The sequence below is a fragment of the Canis lupus genome, chromosome 33 (genome assembly GCF_003254725.2).
Source record: "Canis lupus dingo isolate Sandy chromosome 33, ASM325472v2, whole genome shotgun sequence".
Lineage (NCBI taxonomy): Eukaryota > Metazoa > Chordata > Mammalia > Carnivora > Canidae > Canis > Canis lupus.
The window spans coordinates 29,536,319-29,563,507 of record NC_064275.1 but is presented as its reverse complement, the minus strand read 5'-3'; the positions used below and the strand labels follow the sequence as shown (position 1 = coordinate 29,563,507).

General features: G+C 47.0%; 3 protein-coding genes across 8 annotated transcripts in view; 2 read left to right on the top strand and 1 right to left on the bottom strand.

The window, feature by feature from the left end:
* Nucleotides 1-882: 882 nt before the first annotated feature.
* Nucleotides 883-27,153, bottom strand: SLC51A (solute carrier family 51 subunit alpha). Of its 6 annotated transcripts, none has more exons than XM_049105480.1 (11): nt 25,570-27,152; nt 25,121-25,435; nt 17,971-18,042; nt 17,270-17,364; nt 7,412-7,566; nt 5,857-5,930; nt 5,292-5,450; nt 4,606-4,717; nt 4,167-4,313; nt 1,957-2,062; nt 883-1,273 (listed from the first exon to the last, which is right to left on the bottom strand). In XM_049105480.1, the coding sequence occupies exons 3-11, from the start codon at nt 18,006-18,008 to the stop codon at nt 1,098-1,100; spliced, it is 1,062 nt and encodes a 353-aa protein (XP_048961437.1). In that variant the 5' UTR covers nt 18,009-18,042; nt 25,121-25,435; nt 25,570-27,152; the 3' UTR covers nt 883-1,097. The 6 variants fall into 6 exon arrangements, with proteins under 6 accessions (XP_048961437.1, XP_048961438.1, XP_048961439.1 ...); XM_049105481.1 differs by having other exon boundaries at nt 25,873-27,152; XM_049105482.1 differs by lacking the exon at nt 25,121-25,435 and having other exon boundaries at nt 25,873-27,153.
* On the top strand, nt 10,168-11,605 carry LOC112641117 (high mobility group protein B3-like). Its single transcript, XM_049105241.1, has 2 exons — nt 10,168-10,202; nt 11,080-11,605. Exons 1-2 carry the CDS (start codon nt 10,168-10,170, stop codon nt 11,603-11,605), a joined length of 561 nt encoding a protein of 186 aa, XP_048961198.1.
* ZDHHC19 (zinc finger DHHC-type palmitoyltransferase 19) overlaps nt 26,095-27,189 on the top strand; it is a 33,991-nt gene continuing 32,896 nt past the window's right edge. Inside the window, exons 1-2 of the mRNA XM_049105479.1 lie at nt 26,095-26,322; nt 26,651-26,772. Of these exons, the coding sequence (XP_048961436.1) occupies nt 26,198-26,322; nt 26,651-26,772 (247 nt within the window). The 5' untranslated portion in view covers nt 26,095-26,197. The remainder of the gene's footprint in view (nt 26,323-26,650; nt 26,773-27,189) is intronic.

Genomic DNA, 27,189 nt, shown 5'->3' with positions numbered 1-27,189 from the left:
CAACTTAGTGATTTGACAAGTTTATACATTGTGCTATGTTCACCACAAGTATAGCTACCAACTGTCCCATTGTACTGCTATTACAATATAATACACTATAGTCCTTTTTTTTTTTTAGGATTTTATTTATTTATTTGAGAGAGAGAGAGAATATGCATATATGCATAGGGAGAGGGAGTAGTGTTAAGCAGACTTTGCACTTAGCATGGAGCCCGATGTAGGGCTCTGTCTCATGACCCTGAGATTGTGACCTGAGCCAAACTCAAGAGTCAGATGTTAAACTGACTGAGCCACCCAGGTGCCCCTCATTGACTGTATTCCTTATACTCTATTCTTACGACTAATTCATTCCACAGCTGGAGGCCTGAATCTCCTACTCCTCTTCACCCATTTTGCCCAGCTCCCTACCCCCTCCCTTCTGGCAACCATCAACTCTCTGTATTTATAGTTCTGATTCTGTTCTTTGTTTGTTTACTCATTTTCTATTAGATTCCATTTATGAGTGGCATCATAGTATTTGTCTATCTCAGGCTGACTCATTTCACTTAGCATAATATCCACCCAGGTCTATTCACGTTGTCTCAAATGGCACAATCTCATCCTTTTTCGTGACTATGTAATATTCCATTATATATATATACACACATACCACATTTCCTTATCTGTTCATCTATTGATAGACACTTAGGTTGCTTCTATGTCTTGGTTATTGTAAATAATGCTACAATAAACAGAGGTTTGCCTGGTTGACTTCTATTCCTGTTCTTATAACAGGTAAACTACTGTATACTTTCTCCCCTTTGTTGGCTTTGGGAAAATTCAGAGTGACCTTTCAATATATAAGCATCAAAGGCTAATAGTATCACCCACAGAGGCAATGTATGCAATTATAGAATTTTAAACTCTATCCTGTTTATTATAAAACTTAAAATAACTTCTCCAGGCAAGATCCAAAATAATTGCCTATTATTATGGAATTCCTATTCCATAATTCTCCTTTGCCCCTATAGTCAAATGTAATCCGCCAGCTGGTGCTGAAAATGAATTCATCTCCATTTGGTCAAGGTTGAGGGACAGTGAGGAAATCCTGTGCCCATTTAATGTGTAGAGTCTCTTTCAATGTCCAAACCATCTATCTTGGACTTTGAAGTCAAATCCAGGTCTGAGGAAGAGAAAGGCTCATATCCAACCTTACTGTCTTTCCTTCGGTAGTACACACGTGTCAGCACAGTCATTAGAAAAGTCTCCAGTACGAGCAGGTGGCAGTTCATCACTGTAGCATGCAATGAATTGATATAATATGAATTATGCTAAATTGTATAGATGGTATCCCACTAGTAGCCCTGGCATATGAGTTGAGCAACACTTTCTCCAATTTGTCCTCAAACCAAACCTAGAGATATTAAGCTTTCATAAGTAACATAGCAGATTAATGGTAGAGCCAGAACCAGAACTTGGCTTTAACTTCTGCAGTCTGAGGCTAGCATTAAGCCCCATTTTTTGGTGTGTTTTATCAGCGTGACCTTTTTTTAGAGAGAGAGAAAGTGAGTGGGGGGACAGAGGGAGAGAGAGAACCCCAAGTGGGTTCCATGCTTGTGTGGAGCCCAACATGGAGCTTGATCCCACAACCCTGAAGTCATGAGTCAGATGCACTTAACCAACTGAGCCACCCAGGCACCCCAATCAGTATAACTTCCTGCTTTCAGACCCTACCCATTACTCTCCCAGAAGCTGAGGATGGCTTCCTGGGTTGCACATGAGGACTGGCCTCAAGCTATGGGATTGCTGGTCTCCTCTGTGTGGTCAGAGAAGTCACTGTTTCTTATAACCTCACTAGGATTTCCCTTTCTGAGTATTCTGAGCAGAAACCAGGCTTGCCCAGCTTCTATTCTAAGGTCATCTCTTCCCTGACCCTCCCTTCTCTCATTCTGGAATGAGAAGAATTCATGTGCTCACCTTGAGACCTGATTTTAGAAGAAAAGGGAGGTGAACAAGCAATCTGCCCGCTGCTGGCCAAGACTGAGAAGATGGATGGCTGCAGAGCAGTCAGGATGAGGAGCGTCTGCAGAACAGAAGAGAAACAAGGGCAGACTTGGCCCAGTACCAGTGGCACTGGGGCCAGCTGCCCCTCTGCTGTGCTTGTCTCTCCACAATCCATTCTGCTGGACTTGCAGTCTGTGTACTTACAGAGGGCTGAAACTCACTTGAGTAAAATTTTGTGGAGTTTTAATCTGTAGGCAAATTACAGTCTTGTCCTCTACCCAATATTTTATGAGAATTGGTGACAAGAAACAATGACTAATCGGGGATCCATGTTTATTTCCCTATCTCAGCCATGGCTACTAATAGTCACTCATGGATGAAAAAGGTAGATGGTTAGAGAAGACTATTTCCATCTGGCTCAAGGACCTGAGATCCCTGCTCCTAGAATGATGGGCAATTGGCCATGAAGGTGCTCTTTGAAAAATCTCTACCGTGCCACGGGCTAGGCCGAAGGGGGAAGGGGAATTAATGTTCAATGGGTACAGAGTTTCTGTGTAGAAGGCGAAAAAATTCTGGAAGTTGGTGGTGGTGATGATTGAACAACAATGTGAATGCAGTTAATGCCACTGAAATGTACACTTAAAACTAGTTAAAATGGTAAATTTTATATATATTGTAATGTTATGTGTATTTTAATACAATAAGAAAAAGAATCTGTCCAGAGGCTTCAGCAACACCATTTGTCTTAGTACTTGCCCTCACTGAGTGCACTTTTCTGAAGCATCAGCCTCTTCAAGGCAGACTCAGCATGTGCAGGCTTCCCCATGATAGTCACTGGCAGGCTCGGCAGTCACAGAGCTTTGACCTTGTGGCGTGACCCTAAGAGCTTCTGGGGCCCAGATCCTTTCTGCCCTTTCAGTCCCTGTCTCATTTTGGCTCTTCTGGCCTCTCTCTTCTTCAATTCTACCTACTATTTGCCCAGAAATCCACATTTCAGAGGCATCTGCATAGATCAAATGAGAATTTATGCGAAATCACACTATTAACTATAGTGCAGTCACTAGGCCATGGGAATAGAAGGGCCTAGCAAAGGAACAGAAGGAATAGAGAAGGAAAACAAGATTGGGCCAGAAGGCATCGCACTTGGTGAAAATTCTCTGGGCTTAGAGAATGGAAAGTGTCAAAAGTGAACAAACATGCCTTGCAGAGAACTTTCAGAAGGTGTGCAGGTGAAGAGGCAACCTGATAAGGAATGCAGATTTGGGAGTCAGACAGTTGGAGGTTTAAATTCTAGCCCCATACCTACGTACCTGGAGCAAGGCTCATTGGTACAATAGAAATAATAATGACTCCTAAGATTATTGTGAAAATTTAGATGTAAGGTATGAAAAGTCCCTAACGTGTGGTGTGGGTAGTTCATAACTATGATGAGTTATAGAGCTTTAGGAAGTACTGGGTAGAAAAAAGAAAAAAAGGAAAGGTAGAAGAATTTAAGGTCGATAAGACACATTTTATGAGTTGAAGTGGGTCCCCTGAAATGGTATGTTGAAGTCCTAACCCCCGGTACCTAAGTATAGAATGTGATCATATTTGGAAACCGCATAATTAGGTGTCATTAGTTAAGGTGACGTCATGCTGGAGGAGAGTGGATCTTTATTCTGATATACTGTTGTCCTTATAAGAAGATAGAAAGAGACACAAGACACATGCCATGTCGTGATGGAGGCAAAATCAGTGATGCAGCTGCCAGCCAGGGATTCCTGGCAAACCGCTGGAAGTCAGGAAGAGGCAAGGAAGAAATCTCCCCTATCGTTTCAGAGGGAGCATGGCCTGGTGGACACCTTGATTTTGGACGCCTAGCCTCCAAAACTGAGACAATACATTTCTGTTGTTTTAAATCACCCAGTTTGTGATACTTTGTGAGGACAGCACCAAGAAACTACTACAGCACAGGAAAGCAAAAACTGGGAAGGAACAGGTGACATTTTCTAAATCTCATAGAAAACCTGGGCTTAAAAAAAAAAAAAGGTGGGGGGAGGGGAAAAAAAATAAAAATAAAAAAAGAAAACCTGGGCTTAAGAAGATACCCAGACCCACTTTTGGTCTTTATTAGTCTCACTTCCTAACCCTAATTGTTTGTAGCTCTAAAATTACCCATCTTTTCTCTCTCAGGGTATAATTACCTGAAAGAGGGCAAATTTGGCTCCCATATTCTGCTCGCCCAGGTGCATCTTGGCTTGACGGAAAATGATGGCCAGGGCCCAGAGAGCCAACAGGGTGGACACACCAAGCACAGTATTGATCCACAGAGCTGTGCTCCCCTCCGAAATCTGGTGGCAGATCAGAAAGTAGTCCGTGAGGGAGGCAAGCCTTTTCTCCTCCTCCTATTTCTCCTCTTCCACAGTGGGAAAGGTAATGAAAAAAGCCCCAAAGCCTTGGCCTATTCCACACTCTTCTCCCCCACCAGAGTCTCCAAGCCTCTACTTTTCCACAACCACACATTGCGGGGCCTCCCCTGTCTATGGGGCCCCATTGCAGGGGATGTTGGCTCTGGCTCTTCCTTCCAGAGCTCAGAGGTACTAAGTGAGTCTGGAACTTTGCTGCCCCTTGCTCCTGGCTTACATCTGCTGGGTCATAGATGCCATCGGGGATGAGAAACAGGCCCACCAGGCTCAGTGTTATCTTGAAGAAGGCATACTGGAATGGGCCTAACATCAGCAGCTGAAGCTTTTTCCTGAAGGAAAAGGAGAGTTGGAAACATGAACCCACAAACTGCCCACCTCAAGAACACCTTCCACCTCCCTCACCTGGGCTCCTTGAGCTGAGGCTTGGCTGCCATAATAGATAACGAAATGGCTAAATGGATGGGGATATAGGAAGAAGCCGGAATGTTGAGAACACTGGGAACCCTCGTCTTGCCTCCCCCTCAGCCCCAGACCAGAATTCTGCCTTTTGAGCAGGAACTATCAGAATGTTGACCCCAGCCTCATCAACCAAAATGGACAGCAGGGACAAGTATGTAGACCAAAGTCCACTTTACTCCATGTAGCTAAAGTTTGTAGGCAGCAGTGAGCTTAAATGATGGAAATTGGAGTTCCCTTTCCTCCCTCTGCCATCCTCACCCCTGAACGGGTGCCCAATGTGTGGATGTTGGCTGTGGGATGCCCACCCTTTCATCACCGGCTTTGTTCCATACAAGCCTGATCCCAAGAGGCTTGAAGCAGGGCTGAGGGGGCCGGAGAGGCTCTTGGGAGAGTGCAGGTAGAGGCCAACCTGTTCTTTGAAGGAGCCTCTCCCTCCCACCTTACCTGGTGAGCATGAGTGGAGGGCAGCAGGGGCAACAGCAGCAGCAGGGACCTGTGTGGATCATCATTGGAGTGTCCTTCAGTGTCCTCAGTACTGCCTCCTTCCCACCAAAGCCTTCCACCATGGCCATCATCATCAAGTAAAAGCATACCGAGTAAAACCTGGAGTGGGAGCAGAGGTGGCCTCACAGAGTGGGAGGTGGCAGCCAGCTGAGAGGACACCACACACCAAGAGACTGGAAAGGGTGCAACAGAGGGGGTGCTCACTGAGGGGGTCACAGTAGGGCTCACGCATTCAGACCATGTGACCCAGCAAGAGGGAGAGAGAGGACAGGGTCTAGGGGCTGAGAGAGAGGGGAATTGGGGCCCATAGGAGCAAAATGGTTGACGGGATGGACAGCACCAGAAGTTTAAGAAGTTCAACCTGATTAGCAAGTTTCCATCCCAGTGGTTGCAGGGATTTGTGGAAGGGATCTGGGATAAAAGAAGAGATGGACTCTGGAGTCCTGGGTGAGTGTGGAGCAAAAGGGTACCCAGCTCAGAGCTGGGGGCGGGGCAGGACACTCACGAGGTTATGGCCATTTCCACGAGCATGAGGGAACGAGGGATCCAGAGACCAAAACAGCAGAACACAGACACCACCTATTTGGAGAGAAGCAAGAAGCTGGTTGTGGCAAGAAGGGAGCCTCTGTGCTCACCCTCTCAAACCTTTTGTGGCAAGGGCTCAAGGAGGCAAAACCTGAACATGTGAGGCATCATTACTTAAAAGTGGTCAGCTGGAAAAATAAATCAACTAATTTTTTTAAGTTTTGGGTTTGTTTTTATTTATTTATTTTTAATTCAGTGTTCAGGGAGCACCTGGGTGGCTCAGTGATTGAGCATCTGCCTTCGGCTCAGAAGGTGATCCCCGGGGTCCTGCTTCTCCCTCTGCCTATGTCTCTGTCTCTTGTGTGTCCCTCATGAATAAATAAGAAATATTTTGTTTATTTATTCATGAGAGACATACAGAGAGAGAGAGAGAGAGAGAGGCAGAGATGCAGGCAGAGAAAGAAGCAGGCTCCCTATAGGGACCCTGATGCAGGACTTGATCCCAGGACCCCAGGATCATTCCCGGAGCAAAGGCAGACACTCAACCACTGAGCCACCCAGGTGCCCCAAATAAAATCCTAAAAAAAAAAAAAAAAAAATTCAGTGGTCAGTGTCTTCTATATCTAGGATTAGAGACAGCAGGTCACCTCAAGTCAGGTGCTCTTTTTTGTTTTTTAAGATTTTTATTTTATTTATTTATTCATGACAGATACAGGCAGAGGGAGAAGCAGTCTCCTCGCAGGGAGCCCGATGCAGGACGCGATCCTGGGACTCCAGGATCACGCTCTGAGCTGAAGGCAGACGCTCAACTGCTGAGCCACCCAGGCGTTCCAAGTCACGCACTCTTCTGAAGACTATCTCATCCTTTATCCCTGGAGTAGTGTAGGTAAGTTCATTTTTAGGAGGGAGTGAGTCAAGATCCAACCCTTCCGTTTCAACATCGCATGTTACTAGAGCATCTCTGAGGACTTGAGTGTCCTCTGCTAAAAAAAAAAAAAAAAAAAAGGACCTCATGGGCTCCATTTTCTAACCCAGACACACACACACGCAGACCTTACCACGGAGGAAACGAAATCCAGTCTTATGGCCTGGGAGCAAGCCAGAGACGTATATAATGTCTGTGAGAGTGAGTTAAAAAGATCTACTATGTAAGGGGAGAGCTGAATATGTCCCCATGGAGGAAAAAAAATCTTTCCCTCTTTCCCCTCTGAGGAACACTGCTTTCCTGTCCAGGAAAGAAGCCTGCTTTTAACAGTAATAGTGTGGTGGAAAGTAGTGAGTGCGGCTGCTGGTGGCTGAGCAGCTTCTCCAGCTGTCTCTTGGCTCTAAGAATTCAAGCTCCCTGTCCCACTGCCCGTTGGCCTTCCAAGCATAGGGTCCTGACTGCAAATGGAAATCACATTACAACTCCCCATTCTAAGAGTGTAGAAGCAGGCAACCCTTTGCCAACTTGAATTGCTGAGTTTAGAGGAATTCTCAAAATGGTTGCTCTGTCTTGTTGAGTTCCTCCCAAAGGGCAGCTACAAGGCCCTTACCGTGGGTGCAGAGCTGCCCCAGAGCAGAGTCCTCCTCTTGATGGGGCAACGGGTATTCTTGTATAGGTAGACAGCATCCTCCAGGAAGATGACGACCGAGCCCAGGGTGAACAAAGTCATAATGATGGTCAGGGCAATTTCCTCAGGGCCCAGTGCTAAAGCGGGAAGAAAGGGCAGACTTTCCTGAGCTAAAGTCCAGGACTGAGGGGAAGCAGATATGGGCTTCTTCATTTGGATCTAAATTGCTTTGCTGTATCTAGAATTATCTGGTCTAGGCTCCCACCCATGCAGAAGAATGGCATTCTCTTAGACTTAGGGTATCCAACACGGAGCTGAAAAGTAGTCATTCTTCTACATGGATGAGAGACTAATTCTAGGCATGGTAAGGCTTAGCTCAACCAGGAGATAGACACCCAACAAGCTTTCACTTCATTAGCAAACATTTTGAATTAAGGGGCAGCCCTGGTGGCTCAAGTGGTTTAGCGCCACCTTCAGCCCAGGGCCTGATCCTGGAGACCCGGGATCAAGTCCCATGTCAGGCTCCTTGCATGGCTCCTGCTTCTCCCTCTGCCTGTGTCTCTGCTTCTCTCTCTCCTCTCTGTGTATTCTCAGAAATAAATAAATAAAATCTTTAAAAAAATTTTTTTTTGAATTAAGAGGTTGGCAGTGCCTATTTAACTTTACTACTTCCCAGTGAAAGGTGTCATGCTAGCAGACGTGGACCAATTAACATTATAATTAAAGCAGAATGTAATTAATGGTATACTTTAGAGCTGTTTAAATTTGATTACAAAAATTATGTCATGAAACTGGGACATTAGGAAGGGATTTTAACAAAAGAGAAATGGATACAAGTAAAGATTCCAAGGACTTTTGACTCGTGTTGGCCTTATAATTAGTCTTACATTAAATGTGGTCCAGTAACTTTTTTTAGTGTTTATTGCAATCATTTGAATAGTTTTCTTTTTTTTTTTTAAGATTTTATTTATTTGAGAGAGAGTGAGAGAGGATGAGCAGGGTGAGAGGCAGAGGGAGAAGCAGATTCCTCACTGAGCAGGGAGCAGTTGTTAAAAGCTAGGTGTCCAAGTCCTACCCTCAGAGATGCTACCTCAAAATCTTTGTGAAGAATGTGTACTATTTTTAAAAAACTCATTAGCACTCAAAAAACAAAAAAATTATTAATAGACCCACACATATATAGTCATCTGACTTATGACAAAATTCTCCTACAATTTATGGGAAAAAAAGATTTTTTTTTCAAGAAAGGGTTCTGAGCTAATTGAATATTCTTTGGCAGATAAAAAAGAATATTGGGAGCAGCCGGGGTGGCTTAGCGGCTTAGCGCCCAGACGTGATCCTGGAGACCTGGGATCCTGGAGTCCCACGTTGGGCTCCCTGCATGGAGTCTGCTTCTCCCTCTGCCTGGGTCTCTGCCTCTCTCTCTCTCTCTCTCTCTCTCTCTGTGTGTGTGTGTCTCTCATGAATAAATAAATAAAATCTTTAACATAAAAAAAAGCAAAAACAAGACATAAAATTGGAGGTATGGTATGATTTCGACTAATGTTAAGTAAAAGCAAAAAAAAAGAAAGAAAGAAAGAAATACCATCAAGATATTTGCAGTGCCTCTCTCTGAGTGATGGGAATATAGTTTTTTCCTTTGTCTACTTTTCTGGATTTTCAGATTTACTGTACCTGAATTATTTTTACAATAAAAATATTTAGTTAAGAAAATACACACAAAAGGTAAGTCCAGATAGGCAGAAACCCAAATTAATTCAGTAGATTTTTTTAAACAATATATTTATTTATTTGAGAGAGAGTGAGAGAGAGAGAGAGAGAGAGAGAGCACACGAGGTGGGGAGGGGCGGAGGGTGCTCCGCCCTCCACTGAGTGTGGAGTCGTCCCCCCCCAACACGGCTCAATCTCACGACTAAAATCACAGCCCTGAGGCAAAATCAAGAGTCCTACGGTCAGGGATCCCTGGGTGGCGCAGCGATTTAGCGCCTGCCTTTGGCCCAGGGCTCGATCCTGGAGATCCGGGATCGAATCCCACGTCAGGCTCCCGGTGCATGGAGCCTGCTTCTCCCTCTGCCTATGTCTCTGCCTCTCTCTCTCTCTCTCACTGTGTGCCTATCATAAATAAATAAAATTAAAAAAAAAAAAAAAAAAGAGTCCTACGGTCAACCAGCTGAGCCACCCAGGTGCCCCAATTCAGCAGATTTCTAAAAACCACTGTCTGTTGTGGGAAGGCTGAATCATCCTCTTCTGAAGGGACTTGCCCACCCCTGCTTGACCCTTGTCCTCACCAGCTCAGGGAGAGCCAGGAGTAAAAGGAGAGCGGTTCCAAAGCCATTCAAGGCCAGAGACTTTCTCAGTCTTCACTGTCTTGACTGCTCCCTCCTCTTTGAAAAGCTGCCCCCCTCCACTGCCAGATGAGATCGGGCACGTTCAGGGTGGTATGGCCATAGACCCCCCTCCACTGCCAGAACCACAGTCCCCCTCCTGGGCTCTGACCCTTGGTCTCCTGGGCTGATCCCTCATCCTCTCCCACGCCCTGTGCTCCTCAATCTCAAAGACGGCAGCTCAGCTCTTCCCTGTTTATTGAGGTTGAGGATTTCCCTACCACTCCTTCAGCCTCCCAATAATCACGTAAGCTGTGCCACCCCCAGAACTTGATGATACTTGGTTTCTGCCCATTCAGCTTTTCTCCCTGGGCTCCCAGTGGCTGGCTTCTGCTCATCAAGCTCTCTGCTCACATGCCCCTGCTCAGCCAGCCTTCCCTGAGTGCCCAGTAGGACACTGCCCCCCATCCGCCCCCAACACTGAGTTTGGTTACATATTTATTTAGGTGCCTATTTTCTGCTGCCCAGCCCTAGTCCTCCCCTTCCAGTAAACTCCAGGAAGGCAGGGACTTTGTCAATCTTGTTTGGTCTCTGTTCCACCTCCAAGTGCCTGGAACAGCAATGGTGGCCATTTGTTGAATGAAAGAACTTTTTTTTTTAAACACACAAAAATCAATTGTATTTCTGTAGACCAGCAAGACCAGCAAGGAACAACTGGGAACCAAAATTAGAAAAACAATACCACTTACAATAGTTCCAAGAAAATAAATACTTAGCTATAAATCCAACAAAATTTGTCCAGGATCTGTATACTTAGACTATGAAATGCTGATGACAGAAGCCACAGATGTAACTAAATGGAGAGACAAGTCACATTTAGGGTTTAGAAGACTCACTATCATACGTGATTCTCCTTAAACTTTATAGATTTAATGGAATTCCAATGAAAATCCCAACAACACTTGTGTATATATTAGCTCGTTCTAAATCTTACATGGAGAGACAAAATTGGTAGAAAAGTTAAAATAATTTTGAAAAGGAAGAATAAAGTTACAGGAATCACACTAATAGATTTTTAAGATGGATACAAGCTACAGTAACTTTGATGATGTGGTATTGGTAAAGGGAGAGACTCAGATCAATGGAAGAGAAGAGAAAGTCCAGACATTGACCCGTACAAATCTGGCTCATTGATTCTTGACAAAGATACAAAAAGAAATTCAGTGGAAAACAAAGTCTTTTCAACAAATGGTCCTGGAACAATTGGACATATAATCCGATGCCCCCAAAACCAAATAAACCAAAAACATAAACCTCACACTTAAGAAGAAACATAAGAAGAAAAAACCCAGAGGTTCCTGTCAATTTTGCTGAATTTTCCAAGAAGTGCTCTAAGAGGTGGAAGACAATGTCTGGAAAGGAGAAGTCGAAATTTGATGAAATGGCCAAGGCAGATAAAGTGCGCTATGATCGGGAAATGAAGGATTATGGACCCGCTAAGGGAGGCAAGAAGAAGAAGGACCCTAATGCCCCCAAAAGACCACCATCTGGATTTTTCCTCTTCTGCTCAGAATCCCGCCCCAAGAGCAAATCGACAAACCCTGGAATCTCCATTGGAGTTGTGGCGAAGAAGCTCGGGAGATGTGGAAATAACTTAAGTGACAGCGAGAAGCAGCCTTACAACAAGGCAGCCAAGCTGAAGGAGAAGTATGAGAAGGATGTCGCTGACTATAAGTCTAACGGGAAGTTTGATGGTGCAAAAGGTCCCGCAAAAGTTGCCTGGAAAAAGGTGGAAGAGGATGAAGAAGACAAAGAGGAAGAGGAGGAGGACGACGACGACGACGACGACTAAAAAAACTGTTGATCTGTCAAAAAAAAAAAAAAAAAAAAAGGAGAATTCCTATTGTCATCTCCATTTCATAGGCTTTTCCAGGAAACTAGGCTTAGAGAGTTGAGCACCTTGCCCATGTCATTCAGTCTGGAAGTCATGGGACTGGGCTTGAATGCAGGAGTTTCTGGCGAAGCCCATCTTCTTAAGTGTTTGACACACTAGCCCTTGGTGTGTGTTCACATAGCTATGGAAGGAAATGTGGAACAATCAAATGCAACCCTAAGAAGTTGTTCAAGTTTATGAAGCTGGGGTGGGGGCATATGTGACTGTCCAGTACAGACATGGTTTTGCAGCCTCTTATAACTGCTGGCTGTGCCACTCTAAGTTCTCTTCTTTGTAGTATCTACAGGACATAATATCCACTGCCACAGCAGGAAGGCTAAGAAAGGGAGAAGTTTCTTAGCATCCATAGCCTGATGCTATTCTTCTCCATGAAGCTCATTTATCTTCTTTGAAGATTGTCCCCTACCTTATGTTTTCTGCATCTTAACAGATTTTATGGGACAAAAGTATCCTATGGCCAGAGGATTTTTGGAAGTTCCTTACACAAAATTAAACCTGCTTCTTCCCATGCTCAAGTTTTTAATCGGATTTACACTGTAATTTCCTAGTGGAAGTTATAGAATACAGCTTTTACAAAACTTTTATCTCGATAGATGCTGTGTTCATGAAGCACTACTTGAGGTTAGTATCCCGAGGGATACACTTTGGGAAATGCTTGTCTAACTGACCATTTTGAATTCAATTACACCTTCAGCAACTAGCAAATTTCCCACTGTGTCACAAATAGCAAAGATTACTTTTTTTAAAACAATGAAAACAATATTAGAGCATTACAATTTTGAAAGAGTATCACCCATAATTCCAGCCAGTCAGTTCCTAACCAAAAGTTATTTTCATTTTTGCACATTTGTCCTCATGGGAGTGAAGGGCATAGGCTCTGGAGTCAGAGACGCCTGAGTTCAAATTAAAGTCCCACTTGCTGTTTGCTGTTGACCTTGGACAGGTTATTCATCCTCTCATTAACCTCTTAGCACAGCACTTGGCATGTATTATTTGTTCAATAAAAAGTAACTTTAAAAAAAAACCACCCTGGTTAAAGGGCATACCTATTGTATTACTGCAATTATACTATAAAATTGTGTACATTTTTAACTAGCATTTCATCACAGCCTGTCAAAAATGATTATTTCTAATTAATTTTTAAGTTACAAAAATTTCAAAAAGAATAATAGAGCATGGGGGAATATGCCCATGACCCATTTTATTTTATTTTTAAAGGTTTTATTTATTCTTGAGAGACAGAGACCTAGGCAGAAGGAGGAGAAGCAGGCTCCATGCAGGAGCCCAATACTTCGGGAGCCCAAAGCAGCAGGACTCGATCCTGGAACTCCGGGATCAGGTCCTGAGCCGAGGCAGACGCTCAACCGCTGAGCCCCCCAAGCGTCCCGCCGTGACCCATTTTAAAGAGTGTTACAATGTTGCCAATTTTGCTTCAACAATTATTTTTAGAAAAATAAAACACTACAGATATATTTGAGGGCCCTCGTACATACCTCCTGGATCATTTTCCCTTCCCTACTTCACCTCCCAGAGCGAACTACTGTTCTGAAGGCGGTGTATATCTTCTTTGCTTATGTTTTAATTTTCACAACATAGGTACATACTCAACATGCTATATTGCTTTGCATTTTACAAAATCTACATAAATGGGGGCACCTAGGTGGCCCCATCGGTTAAGAGTCTGCTGGAGGCTCAGGTCAGGATCCCGGGGTTTTGGGGTGGAGCCCTGGGATGGAGCCCCGGGTCTGGCTCCCTGCTCCTTGGGGATCCTGCTTCTCCTTCCCCCTCTGCTCCTCTCTTCACTCGTGCTCTCTGTCCCTCTCTCTCTCACTCCGCTCTCTGTCTCTCAAGTAAATAAATAAAACCTTCTTTAAAAATTCTGCTTAAAAATAAATAAATAAATAAAAAATAAAAAAATAAAGATGCTTAGATGGCTTCATTCTGCAAAATGCTTTTTCCACCCAACATTGTTTTCATGATACTATTTTCATTATATTCTGATATTCATTATGATCATTATAATGATCTATTTTCATAATGATATATTTTCATTATGACAAACAAATGCTTCAATAAGTATTCTTGGACGTGTCTCCTTAGCACATATAGGAGAGTTATTTTATGTGGACACTTAAAATCAGATTTTCTGAGCTGGAGGAGATGAGACTCTAGTGCTGCAGAGAGCTGATCACTCTCCGCGTGGCTCTCCCACTTATACTCCCACCAGTGGTCCGTGAGCCCTCGCTGTCACCTCAGATTCACCGTAGTGAAATATTGTTTCATGCACGGCTCCCTAATTCCTAACCAAATAGAGTATTATTTTTAATATTCTATTTATCTGTTCATGAGAGACACAGAGAGAGGCCGAGACACAGGCAGAGGGAGAAGCAGGCTCCCTGCGGGGAGCCGGACCTGGGACTCGATCCCGGGACCAGGGTCACGCCCTGGGCCAAAGGCAGATGCTCAACCGCTGAGCCACCCAGGTGCCCCTAGAATATCTTTTTGTACATATATTGGTCATTTGGGTTTCTTCTGCTTGAACAGTCTGTTCCCATATTTTACACACTTTGCATTGGGTGATTTCTCTTACACTGTCTACTTATCCCTTGTTAGTTAGGCTTGAAAATACCTTCTCCCAGTCTGTGGTTTGGCTTTTAACATTGCTTCTAGTGTTTTTAACTGTAGAGAAGTTTGTTTGCTTACGGAGTCAATCTCCACGATCATTTGTGCTTCCTTGCGTTTTATTTAAGACATTTTCTCTACTCCCAATCATAAAGATATCTTTCTGTATTTTCTTTTGTAAAAACATTTGCATTTTACATTTAGGTATTTTCGCTGCCCGTATTAAAGCTGCCATTGGAGCTATCTTTACATTGGTTTATTCGCCATAGGCACAAATTGTCCAGATCGCTTCAAAAGTGTCTGTTCTGCCCTCTAGTGTGTGTGGCATCCCTTCACAGGGTGCGTCCCGAGTGGGCTCTATTTCCAGGCACTCTGTTCTGTTCCATTGATCTACTTATTAGGCCTCTTGCACTTACTGCTTGTTGCTTAGTCTTATTATAAATCTTAATCCCTGGTGGGGCAGGTACCCTCCTTAACATTTTTCCAAAGCTGTCTTGGCTTTTCCTTGGCACTTCACTCTTTCACAGAAATGTTTGGATGAGTCCATTTTTTAAAAAATCCTGTAGGGATTGTAATTGCAATCATATCACAGGGATTTCAGGAACAGGTTCAGGAGTCCTCCCCCCGCCATAGCTCCTCCTTAAATGGCATCTGATTTAAGGTGCAGCGGTTAGTCTTGCCAGATCTCAGGCAAAATCCTCAGATCTTCCTGGCTTTCCTGTTTCTCAGGGTCATCACCACTGCCCTCGCCCTGCCCACATCCCCAGGGTGCTGCTTACAGTCTCCCCTTCCTGCTCTCACCCCATCTGGCTATTTCCCAGATGGCCTGCCCTTTCTTTGGCTTGCCTGTGTCCTCCGACCTTCCCTCCCTTTCCCTGACACTGTTCCGGCTCAGACTCTTGTTCCTCCTTCTGGGCTGGGGCGACAACCTCCAGTGTATACCCCTGCCTCTCACGGCCCCTCTTCCCCGACGTCCACCCTGTTTACTGATTAATTATTTTGAAGCACCGTCCGGCCGCTCCCAATCTCAGGGCCCTCAGCGGCTCCCTCCGTCTACAGGATAAAGTACAGCCCCTCTGCCAGACGCGCATCAGGCCGCACCTCACCTGGCCAGGCCTCCAGGTTGTCCCCTGCTTCCCCAGCTCGCTACACTATCAGACCCACAGTGGTCTCCCTGCCCTGAACATCCCTGGTGCTTCTATTTGCACGATCTGTAGCAAAGCAATGTGACATCCATGTTTACTGCGTAAGGCAAGGTTTCTCGGGCTAAAAAGCGCTATGGACACGTTGGCCAAGGTAACTCCTTATGGTTGGGGTGGGGGGGTGCTTTCCATTGTATTCATGGCGGCATCCAGGGCCTCTCCCCACTATATGCCAATGGCACCCTCTAGTTGTGGCAACTGAAACGGTCTCTAGCCGTTGCCAGAAATTCCTTGGGGGACAAATTTACTTCTGGTTGACAACTGCTAATGTAAGGGAGCACTTGCACCACAAGCTGCGCTCTAAGCAAGAGGTTCCTAGAGCTGGATATAGCAGCTACCTACTGGCACAAATCCTTGAACAGCTGCAAAGCCTCTCTGGACACTGGCAGTTGTCATTCACTCTGAAACCAGACTGAATGTTGTCCAAGCACATGCCCGTGCCTGCCTCCTGATTCGACCAACCACATCCTGTTTCAGAAAGTCTGCTTGCTCACTGAGGTGACAACATCAGGAAGGAGGTTGGGAAAAAACGTTAAAGATACCGTAGAGGGGGTGCCTGGGTGGCTCAGTCAGTTAAGCATCTGCCTCTGGCTCAGGTCATGATCTCAGGGTCCTGGGATCCAGCCCCGCATCAGGCTCCCCTCTCTCTCTCAAATAAATAAATGAATTCTTAAAAAAAAAAAAAAAAGATACCATAGAGACATAGACTCTTATTCATCAACGTCTAAGAGGTGCTTAATCACGCAGTAGGAAAACAAAATGAAATCTAGATGGGAGCCACAGTTGTGAAGATGCTCGGGTCATTTGGTTGTCATATAGGTGGCCAGGGAATAAACTGGGTCCCATCTTCTGCTTTTCACTTTCAGAAGCAATTCAGTATAAGAATAAGATCTAGTTGGCCAACACTGTCAGAATACTTTTACAGGTTCACCTAATTTTTAAAAAAGATGTCATTGATTGATTGATTGACTGATTTGAAAGCAGAGAGCATGAGCAGGGGGCAGAAGCAGAGGGAGAGGGAGAAGCTGGCTCCTCGCTGAGCAGGGAGCCTGATGCCCAGACTCCATTCAGGACCCCGAGGTCATGGCATGAGTTGAAGGCAGATGTTTAACCGACTGAGCCACCCAGGTGCCCCCAGGTTCACCTGTTTTAAGAACATTATTCATAATGACCACCTCTCTAGGGCAGGCTGGGTGGCTCAGCGGTTTAGCGCCACCTTTAGCTCAGGGTGTGATCCTGGAGACCCAGGATCGAGTCCCACGTCGGGCTCCCTGCATGGAGCCTGCTTCTCCCTCTGCCTGTGTCTCTGCCTCTGTGTATGTGTGTGTCTCTCATGAATAAATAAATAAAATCTTAAAAAAAAAAACCACCTCTCTAGAATGATGTAGACACTTTCCCGAAGAGGCTATATGCAGGCCCCAAGGAGATTCTTTGGGGCTTGGATCATATGGACACCATCTTGAATCCTCTGGATGGCTCTGGAGTTTGAAAAATGCTCCAGGCCAGTGTCTGCAATGTGAATGAGCCTTGAGGCTGGGATTCATGGGAGGTCCAGCATGCAGCTTTGTCTCCCTGGCTAGGTTGCCATGGTCCTCTTTCTGAGGCCTCAACCATGAGAGATAGACCCTGTCCAGGCTGGCCAGCTCAGGACCACCTCTCCTCAGCTTCACCCCACTGTCCTGGCTTCCTGCTGGGATGCTCATCTCTCATTTCCCTCTGGGGAGGGCCCCCGACTCACCCCTCAGAAGCTGGGCTGCAGTGGGAGCGTGAGAGAAGCAGGCGGAGGGGATGCTGTAATTGGTTGTCAGCAACTCCAGAAGATCTGCTGTGTACCTGTAGAGACACCAGCCTACACTAGAATATGGGGACTTGGGGACATGGACAGGGGAGTGGGGGAGTACCGGAAGGAACACCAATTATTTGACACTCCCTCAAAGCCTCCTGAGTTCAGGGTGTCTGTACATTTCCCCTCGACACCCCAATTCTTGAGGAAATAGCAAATTAGCTCAGGCTAGTGTGTAAGGCAGGTGCCACCCAGGCTATGACAGGCCTGGCTTTGGTGCCCAAAGAGTCCACAGTCCGTTCTCTCCACTTCCACTGGGGCAGCAGTGCAGGGACTGACCAGAAAGAGCAGGGCCCCAGAGGAAGAGTGGTCCCTTAGCACCAAGGTTGAGTCTCCTGCTGCCTGGGGCTCTGTGCCTGCCCCACACCACCCCTGCCTCTGGAGCTTTCCTCTTCCCACTTGAGATGCAAAGCCAAGGCTCTGAAGAATCACACTCCGGCCCGCAGGACCTCAAGGACAGCCAGACCACTCTGAGTCGGCCTCATTCTGTGTCCTGAGAACCAGAGGCCCTGACGAGGAGATAGGGACCGGCCAGCGTGTTAGGGGCCACTGCTTAGCAACCGGCTCCTGGCTCTGGGCCTGCCGGCCTCACTCACCTGGGGTCAAGCTTTATCTGAGTCCTGTCTGGCTCCATGGTCTTCTCTCCCTCTCTGGTTTCCCAGCAAGCTCTGAGGGGCAAGGAGGGGCAGGCAGGTGAGGGCCCCGAGGGAGGCTCCCGCTGGTCCTGCTGCCTGCTGGCCTTGGTCAGAGCGACACCTGGGCCACGTGTAAGTGCAAAGACAGGATCTTCCCCTCTGGCTCTCTTTTCTCAAACTTCGCCTGCCCACAGGTCTCTAGAGACTGTCTCAGAGTTCACCCCAGAGGAATTTGATCCCCTTGGCTGGCTGAGTTCCCTGGTTCCTGACTCCTCCCTCTCCCGAGGTGTGGTCCTTCCTCCTCCCTCCACGAGTGCCTTTGGCCACCCTTTGCCACCTGCCAGCCCTCATCCTACATCCCCTCTAAGGAATCATCTAGGGTGGTGGTAGAATGAAGTTGTCTATCCTCCCTACAGTCCCACCAGCCCTCAAATCCGGTCTCCCAGAACCTGGCTGAGTCAATGCCAAATCCCCGGTGGCATTGGCACCGTGGTTCTGGCATGCAGAGGGGAGAACTAGCTGGAAAAGCCAGACGAGGCCCATGCGGGTTTCCTAAATCTCAGCCCTCCTCATCTCGATGATGGGCTTATCCTGCCCAACAGCAGCCAAGGATGTAGCAAACCTGCAGGTGTACGTAAGGGGCAGAGTTGCTGAGTGAGATTTCAGAGCTTTTGCACAGATTCTGAAAAGCTGTGCCAAATTACCTGTTTGTGATTTCTCTTCTCTCTCCAAGTAGATTCAAAGCATTGAGCCCAAGCACAGTACCCCTGGGTTCCTGGCACAGGGCCCGATACCCACGGAGTGCTCTTTAGAAGAGGCCACGTGACTGATGAACTAGTGAAAGCTTAACAGCAGTAGCAAATGTTTGTTGAGCATTTTGGGTGCCCCCAGTGCTGTAGAAAATGCAGCGTATTCCTTATCTCGTGGAAACCCTACAACTGCTCTTGGGACATCAGTACTGTCTTTATTCCCATTTTACAGGTAAAGAAACTGAGGCTTGGAGAGGTTCTAACGCCAGCTTGGGTAGAAAGCCACGAAGAGTGTAGAGAGAGGCAGAAGGGACCCAGGTTAGGAGCTCTGCTGAGACTCAGGTAAGAGTTTTGAGAGTAAGAAAAGGGCCCTTGAGAGGGTCAAGAGAGTGGATTGTGGGCTAGCGAGGAGCTAAAACCAGAGGAAGCAGTTACTGGTGTGGTACCAAGGGGACACTCATTCCTGTCCCCAGACACCTAATATGTCTCCCAAGGGTCGGGCAGGGTTCCGCCCCTCTTCTACCCTCCTCCCAAAGCAGAAGTCTCAGGACAGGACAGTCTAGTGATCCAGGAGTCCTGGATACCTCCCGAGGTCGGGGGCGGGGAGGGCACCCTAAGGAAATCAAGGGCATTGACCCAGCAAGGATGGCTCGCCTTGGCCCCACCCCGACAGACTCAGGCTGACTCAGCTGCCTCAACTTGCTCCCTGGGTCATTCATCTCTGGCTTGGTGAGAGGCCTTGAGCTTAATTGTCCCAAGCCCTGAACTTTAGACTTCCCAGAGCAGATAACAGGGCGCCAAGGATGTTCTCTGAAACTTCTTCAGGACAGAATTGGGAAGAGAGGGAGGCAGGAAGGAAAGGTGGCAGGACAGACGCTCTGTGTCTGCAACTGGGCAGCAGAAGCTGGGAGGCCGCGGCATGCGGAGGGGGGCCCAGGCTACTTCTTAGGTTGGATGATGGTGGAGAGAGGAGCGTTGGGTGCTGGTGAGAGGGAGGACCTTTCCTCTGAGGGGGTACTTCTGCCGCATGCAGAGTCTCTATCTTCCAGAAGGTGTGACCCACAGATTAGTCCAGAGCCATCATGGCCAGGATGCAAGGCCGGCCCATCCCTAGCTAAGGTATGGCTGGAGAAGATGAGCTGGGACATCTTCTAATTTTCAGATTCTTCTAAATTTTGGACAGCTGCAGTCAAACACTGAGTTTTAGACCCAAGAAGAATGAATCATTCTTCATTTTTTTTTTTTTTTACTTTAAATCACAAAATTGTATGATTACATAGATAGGACACCTGTCACTTCAATTTTGGCCCTCTCAGTGCAAGGATCATTTTGTGAAAAATCAAAAATTAAAAGCCCATAAATTTCATCCGTTTTCCTTAGGGGTCCTCACCATTTGACATATTTTTAAAGATTTTATTTATTTGAGGGATCCCTGGGTGGCGCAGCGGTTTGGCGCCTGCCTTTGGCCCAGGGCGCGATCCTGGAGACCCGGGATCGAATCCCACGTTGCGCTCCCGGTGCATGGAGCCTGCTTCTCCCTCTGCCTGTGTCTCTGCCTCTCTCTCTCACTGTGTGCCTATCATGAATAAATAAAAATTAAAAAAAAAAGATTTTATTTATTTGAGAGAGAGCACAAGCAAGGAGAGAAAGAAGCAGACTCCCCACTGAGCAGGGAGCCCGATGTGGGGCTTGATCCCAAGACCCCGGAATCATGACCTGAGCCAAAAGCAGACTCTTTACCCACTGAGCCACTCAGGCGTGCCAATCATTTGATATTTAAAGGCCATTCTCTTTTTTAAAAAATGTCTTGTTGAGACAAAATTCAGGTAACATAAAACTCACCTGTTGAGTCGTTGTAAAGTCTATAATTCAGGGGTTTGTACTGTATTCATAACATTGTACAACTATCACCATTCATCTAATTGCAGGATATTTCCAGGAGCCCAAAAAGAAACCTCCTCCATTCCAATTTTTCCCCTTCCGTTGCCTGGCAACCACTAATCTACTTCCTCTCCATTGATTTGCTGATTCCAGACACTTATCTAAATAGACACTTATCACACAACACATGATGTTCGGTGCCTGCCTTCTTTTATTCGGCAGGTTTTCAAGATTTGTCCATGTTGGAGCGCACAGCCACAGCCGTGCTCCCCTCTTTGTGCTCCCCTCATTCCGCGGTGTGGCTAGGCCATATTGTGTTTCTTTGTTCATCAGTTAATGGGCATTTGGGTTCTTTCCACGTTGGGGCTGTTACGAATGATGCTGCTACTTTCCTGAACTCATTTATTAGCTCTGATTGTGTGTGTGTGTATTCCTTAAGGCTAACTATACACAGATTTGTGTCATCTGCAGGTGGAGGTTTGCAGTGTGGGTAGTTTCTTCTTCTTCTTCTTCTTCTTCTTCTTCTTCTTCTTCTTCTTCTTCTTCTTCTTCTTCTTCTTCTTCTTCTTCTTCTTCTTTCTTCTTCTTCTTTTTAATCTAATTGCTCAGGCTAGAACTTCCAGTATAATGTAAATAAATGAAAGTGATAAAAGCAAGTGTATTTGTCTTGTTCCTGATCTTACAGGGAAAGCTTGCAGTCTTTCACCATTAAGTATGATGTTAGGCTCTGCGTTTTCCATAAATGCTCTTTCAGAAAGGTCCCTTCTGTTCCTAGCCTATGCAGTATTTTAATGATGCAATGGTATTAGATTTTGCCAAATGCCTTTTCTGCATTAAGAGGACCATCTATTAGGGCCCCCCGGGTGGCTCAGTGGTTCAGTGTTTGCCTTTGGCTCAGGGCGTGATCCCAGGGTCTTGGGATCGAGGCTCACATTAGGCTCCCTGCATGGAGCCTGCTTCTCCCTCTGCCCGTGTCTCTGCCTCTCTCTCTTTCTGTGTCTCTCATGAAAAAAAATAAAAATAAAAATAAAAATAAATAAATAAATATCCTTAAAAAAACATGGTGAATGTACTTAATGCCACAGAACTGGACACTAAAAAGTGATTAAAATGGTAAAATTTATGTTATCTATATTTATCACACAAGAAAAAGAAAAGTACGCCAATCCTTCCACATGGAGATGTGAGCAAGCAAAAGAGGTAGAAGGGCAATTCACAAAACAACTATAAGGAAATGACCTCCAGTTGTAGGAGAATACTTAATTTCATAAGTAATTCAAGGAGATATAAATGAAAAGATCAAGGTGTCATTTGTCACATGTAAAATTTGAGAACTTACTTTATGTTACTATTTACTGTGTTTGTGTTATGATACGGTTATGCTCATAACAGTAAACGTGTATAAACTTTCTGGAAAGCATCTTGCAAATTATGCAAAAGATGTTTTAACTGTTCACATTTATTGACCCGAGATCCAGCCGTGAGGAGTGTATTCTAGGGCCGGGGGGGGGGGGGGTGGGGGGGGTGGGCAGGGGGCGGTGCAGCATAGGGGCGCTGGGAGAACAAAGCACTGGGTGAAGTGAGTTAGCAGGCTCTGCTGCAGAACTCCAGGGAAACAGGAGAGGAAGTGTGAAGGACCCAGGATGGGAGCTGCAGGTGTGTCAGGAACAGCAGGGAGGCCCGTGTGCCCGAGCAAGGGGCTGGGTGTTAGGAAATGAGATCAGAAAGCTAGAGGAGCCAGGTCAGGGAAGGCGGCTGTAAGGACTTTGGACTTTATTCTGAGTGAGGTGGGCAGGAGTTGGGGGGTTCTGACCAGAGGCCATGATCTAAGTTCTAGAAGGAGTGCTGACCACTCCAGAGTCTACTGAAAGCCAAGGACAGGGGTGTCTGGGTGGCTCAGTAGGTTAGGCGTCTGCCTCCAGCTGGGGTCATGGTCTCAGGGTCCTGGGATCAAGTCCCGCATCGGGCTCCCTGCTCAGTGAGGAGTCTGCTTCTCCTTCTTCCATCGCCCCTACTCCCTGAATGTGCTCCCTCTCAAACAAATAAATAAAATATTTTAAAAAATAATAATAATAAAGACCAAGAACAGAAGAGGCCCAGGCCAGTTAGGAGGTTATTGCGATACCCAGGCAAGGAAGGGTGGTGGCTTAGACTTGTGAGATTCTATTTTGATGGCAGAGCTGGTGAACTGGATGTGGGATGTGAGACAAAGCCAGGAGTCAGGCGACTTGGTGGGTTTGATCTGAACAATAGGGTGAATATAATCCTAATTACTGGGAGGAACAGTAATTAGCTGGGGGAGAAGCGGGTTTTTGGAGGAAGGAATCCACAGACTGACTCTGACAGCGAGGTGTCTGCCCTGCCGGTCACGTCAGCTTTTTCTAAGGAAGTCTGTAATCCTGTGTCTATTCCCTGTATCCCTTTCTGTCCTTCTTTGTTGTTCCTTCCAGAAGACCTGATTTCTGCTCTGCAGCTTCTAGCGGGGACTTTCAGACAAAAATAAGAGGAGCAGAGAAACCGTATGTGGATGACAAGGCACGATAACGTGTTCTAGCAGCTAATGTTATCAGAATGGAGGGGAGTGGAATCTCTACTGGGGTGAGCTACAGAAGTGATGGGTCCCCACAACTGTTCCATGAAGACTTCACTGATAATTGGGGCACCTGGGGGGCTCAGTTGGCTAAGCGTCTGCCTTCGGCTCAGGTCATGATCCCGGGGTCCTGGGACTGAGCCACTCACCTTGGGCTCCCTGCTCAGAGAGAAGCCTGCTTCTCCTTCTCCCTCTGCCCCTTCTCCCCGCTTACACTCTCTCTCTCTCTCTCAAATAAATAAAATATTTATTTTTTTTATTTTAAAGATTTTATTTATTTATTCATGAGACTACACAGAGAGGAGAGAGAGGGAGAGGCAGAGACACAGGCAGAGGGAAAAGCAGGCTCTGTCCAGGGAGCCTGACGTGGGACTCGATCCCAGGGCTCCAGGATCACGCCCTGAGCTGAAGGCGGCGCTAAACCGCTGAGCCACCCGGGCTGCCCTCAAATAAATAAAATCTTAAAAAAACTGTTGCTATATGAGAGTACAGGTGCCTGAGATAGGAAATAAATAGTATTTGCTATATTATTAATCAGACTAACAGTCTTACATGGCATAGCAGAAGGTAACATGACAGCATTTTCAGTCTTTTTAAGAGGTGAGCAATCTCCTATCATTCTATTTATTTGCTTATAATTGTCAATGGTCATAAAATTCCCCCAAACAAAAAAGCATATAAGTGAATAGACCCCATTAAATCATTCCTTTAGGTTAGGTGAGATCATGATTCTCTACCACTGAGTAAGTTTGGCAGAAAGCACATAATAACTTTTTATTGCATCATGTTGAAAACATCATGTTGGGGCACCTGGGTGGCTCAGTAGTTGAGTGTCTGTCTTTGGCTCAGGTCATGATCTTGGGGTCCTGGGATCGAGTCCCTGTGGGGAGCCTGCTTCTCCCTCTACCTCTCTGTGTCTCTCATGAATAAATAAATAAAATCTTAAAAAAAAAAGAAAACAGACTGTTATGCAAAGATCATTTCCAAGCTCAATTCTCTCCTATTATAGATATACTGGTAAAAAATTAATTAATTGTAATATATATCAATATGTAGGTATTTTAAATGTGCATACATACAGTTATATTTAATTAAGACAAATGAAAATAGCTAAAATTTTAAACCATAGTATTTGAAATACAATCAAGTATATTATAGTATTCCCTTTTTTTAAGATTTTATTTATTCACTAATGAGAGACACAGAAAGAGAGAGAGAAAGAGAGGCAGAGACACAGGCAGAGGGAGAAGCAGGCTCCATGCGGGGAGGCGGGTGCAGATTCAATCCCGGGTCTCCAGGATCACGCCCTGGGCTAAAGGCGGCGCTAAACCCCTGAGCCACCGGGGCTGCCCACATTCCCTTTTTTAAATGTTTTATTTATTTAAGTAATCTCTATGCCACAGGTGGGGCTCAAACTCACAACCCCAAAACCAAAAGTCAGCGGTCTTCTGACCGAGCCAGCCCAAGTGCCCCTTAAAAAATAGCATTCTTACTACATTGATTTTAACCCGGTAATTTGAATGTCATGAAGAAAAACTATGTTTCTATAGACAAGAAAATATAAGTAACAATAATTGTGCATTGACGAGGGACTTTTGCTCTGTTTTTAGTCAAATTAATTTCCCCAAAATGTTCCAGCTCATTTAGTCCAATTCCTACTTAGTCCAAAGTAGATCTCTTAGAATTGCATATTTTTTTAAAGATATATTTACTTATTTTGTAGACAGAGAGAGAGAGAGAGAGAGAGAGAGAGCATGAACAGGAGAGGCAGAGGGAGAGAGAGAGAATCCCAAGCAGACTTCATACTCCCCAGGGAGCCTGATGCAGGAACCGAGAGCCAGATACTCAATGGACCATGCCACCCAGGCACCCCCGGCATTGCATCTCTTACCCATGTTGAAGAATAGCACAATCACTGTTGAAATTGAAGTGACCTTCAAAAAGGCCATTACACTTCAACACACAGAGCTCTGAAAATATGTGCACTTGCTGGATCTCAGAAGATTTCCAACTTGGTTGGTGGTGGCAGTTCTGAGGCTAATTGGTGGCGCTGGGTCACAGGGCTATTCCCCAGCTGCAGGAGAGGCTTTGAATGTGAGTATCTGGCAGTTTGGGCTCCAATTGATACGGGGAATGGTCTTTGCCCTTCATGAAGACGTACAGTGTGGGAATCCTCCAAGCACAGAGGGGTTCAGATGCTCAGTAGCTAAAACAAATGACAAATGTCGGCTGCATGTAACAGAAAACCCAGTTATCCTCTCATATAATAAGTAGCCCAGAGAGAGCCAGTTTAAGTCTGGGCCAGGGACTCAACGATGTCATCCACGCCATTCTGTGTACCGTGTTGCCGTTGCCGTTGCCTAATGGGTTCAAGATGGTACCGCCAGCCAGCACATGTGGGTTCAAGACCAGAAGAAAGGGACAAGGCAAAGCTTTTTTAGAAATCCTCAGCAGACCTCTAATCATGTCTCTTGCCCAGAATTGTGTCATGATGCCAACCCTGGAAACGAAGGAACCTGGAGAATTATTCAGCTGCCCCTCCATGGTGTAATGACAAAAAGGAAGACAACGGAGATAGGGTGAACAGCAACCACCGTCGCTCTGGCTGGCACCACGCCTGGGAGGATGAGTACAATCACCCACCTGCTCCCCGTGTGTCCCCCTGATCTCAGGCGTCTCAAAGCCAACCTCACAGGGGGAGCTCTCACTCCCTGGCACAAGTGAGGGGGGTGCAGTGGTGACGGTGGCGGGGGTTGCTCTTGGAAGCAGCCCTCGGCGCCTGCAGGCGGTTCTGCCGAGGGCCCTGGCCTCCCTTCTCCTTGGCCTCTGTGATGTCACACTGGAACTTCTTCCCTTCCACCCTAGGCTGTGGCTTCTGAGGCTGCTGTGGCCATGGGGCTCCTAGAGCCGGCGGGGGCGAGGGAGCCTGGTGGCCCTGGTCTCCCCTGGAGGCGAGGGCGGTCGGGCCATGCCGCTCCTGAAGGCGCCCCATCTGCCGCCTCGGGCCCCGCTTCCCTGGATCCTCCCAAGCCTGTTTGCCGCCTTCAACGTCGCGCTGCTGCTCATTTTCAGTGGCCTCTTCTTCGCCTTCCCGTGAGCCTCCCTCCCCGACAGGCTGCGGGGTCCCTACCGAGGCAGAAAATGGGAGCAGGGAGGCAGGGGAAGTGCGGGAGGGGGTGAGGGGAGGGGGTGCTCCAGGCCGGGGTTACGCATGTGCAGAGGCCTGGGGGCCCTGCTTGCACCCCCGGGAGCTGCGGGTGCCGGTTCCGCCGGTGACGATCGGTGGGGTGTCCAGGGATCTGTCACCAGCCTGGGTACTTGGAGCGGGCTCCGGCGTGTGTGGGTTCTGACCCAGTGACGGGGTCCGGGGCTGGGGGCTTCAGGCCCTCTGGGTCAGGGCTGAGCGCCGCGCTGGTCTCAGTTGCAGGTGGCTGGCCCAGAACGGGGAGTGGGCCTTTCCCCTGGTCACGGGCCTCCTCTGCGTCCTCACGGTCTTCAGTCTGGTTTCACTCAATTTCTCAGACCCCGGCATCCTGCACCAAGGTGAGGCGCTGGGCCTGCGGAGGGGGTGGCCCGTCCTGGGGCTCCTGCCGCCGCCCGCCTCGGCCTCAGCACCCTTCCCCGCACACCCTCATATGCCGGGGCCCCGCCTCTGGCACTTCCTGCTGTGAGCCACGGACACGCCACGCGGCAAAACAGATTTCGGGAGGTTCTCCCGGGGCTTCGCGGCCGCTGGGGCGGGAAGCCGGCGCCCCGACACCCTCACTTCCCCCTTCCTTCTCCCCACCGCACCGACTCAGTTTCGAGGGGCTGAGTCCTCACAGAACTCTCCCGGCTGGAGGCCTACCGTCCCTTTGATGCCCTCTGCGCTTGGGCAGCTTGCTCAGTGGGGACCGGGACACCCCGCCCAGCTCCCCCCTCCACCTCCCTCACCCCCCCCAGCTGGCCTCCCTACCCCAG

Excerpts from the sequence above, each read along its gene's own strand:
- LOC112641117 (XM_049105241.1), top strand. The coding sequence starts at position 10,168 with ATGCCCCTGCTCAGCCAGCCTTCCCTGAGTGCCCA. Across the intron at positions 10,203-11,079 it reads CAGCCTTCCCTGAGTGCCCA|AAGAAACATAAGAAGAAAAA; the intron begins GTAGGACACTGC and ends CTCACACTTAAG.
- SLC51A (XM_049105482.1), bottom strand. The coding sequence starts at position 18,008 with ATGGAGCCAGACAGGACTCAGATAAAGCTTGACCCCAG. Across the intron at positions 5,451-5,856 it reads GTGGAAATGGCCATAACCTC|GTTTTACTCGGTATGCTTTT; the intron begins GTGAGTGTCCTG and ends CTCCCACTCCAG. Across the intron at positions 4,718-5,291 it reads CCTCCACTCATGCTCACCAG|GAAAAAGCTTCAGCTGCTGA; the intron begins GTAAGGTGGGAG and ends CTTTTCCTTCAG.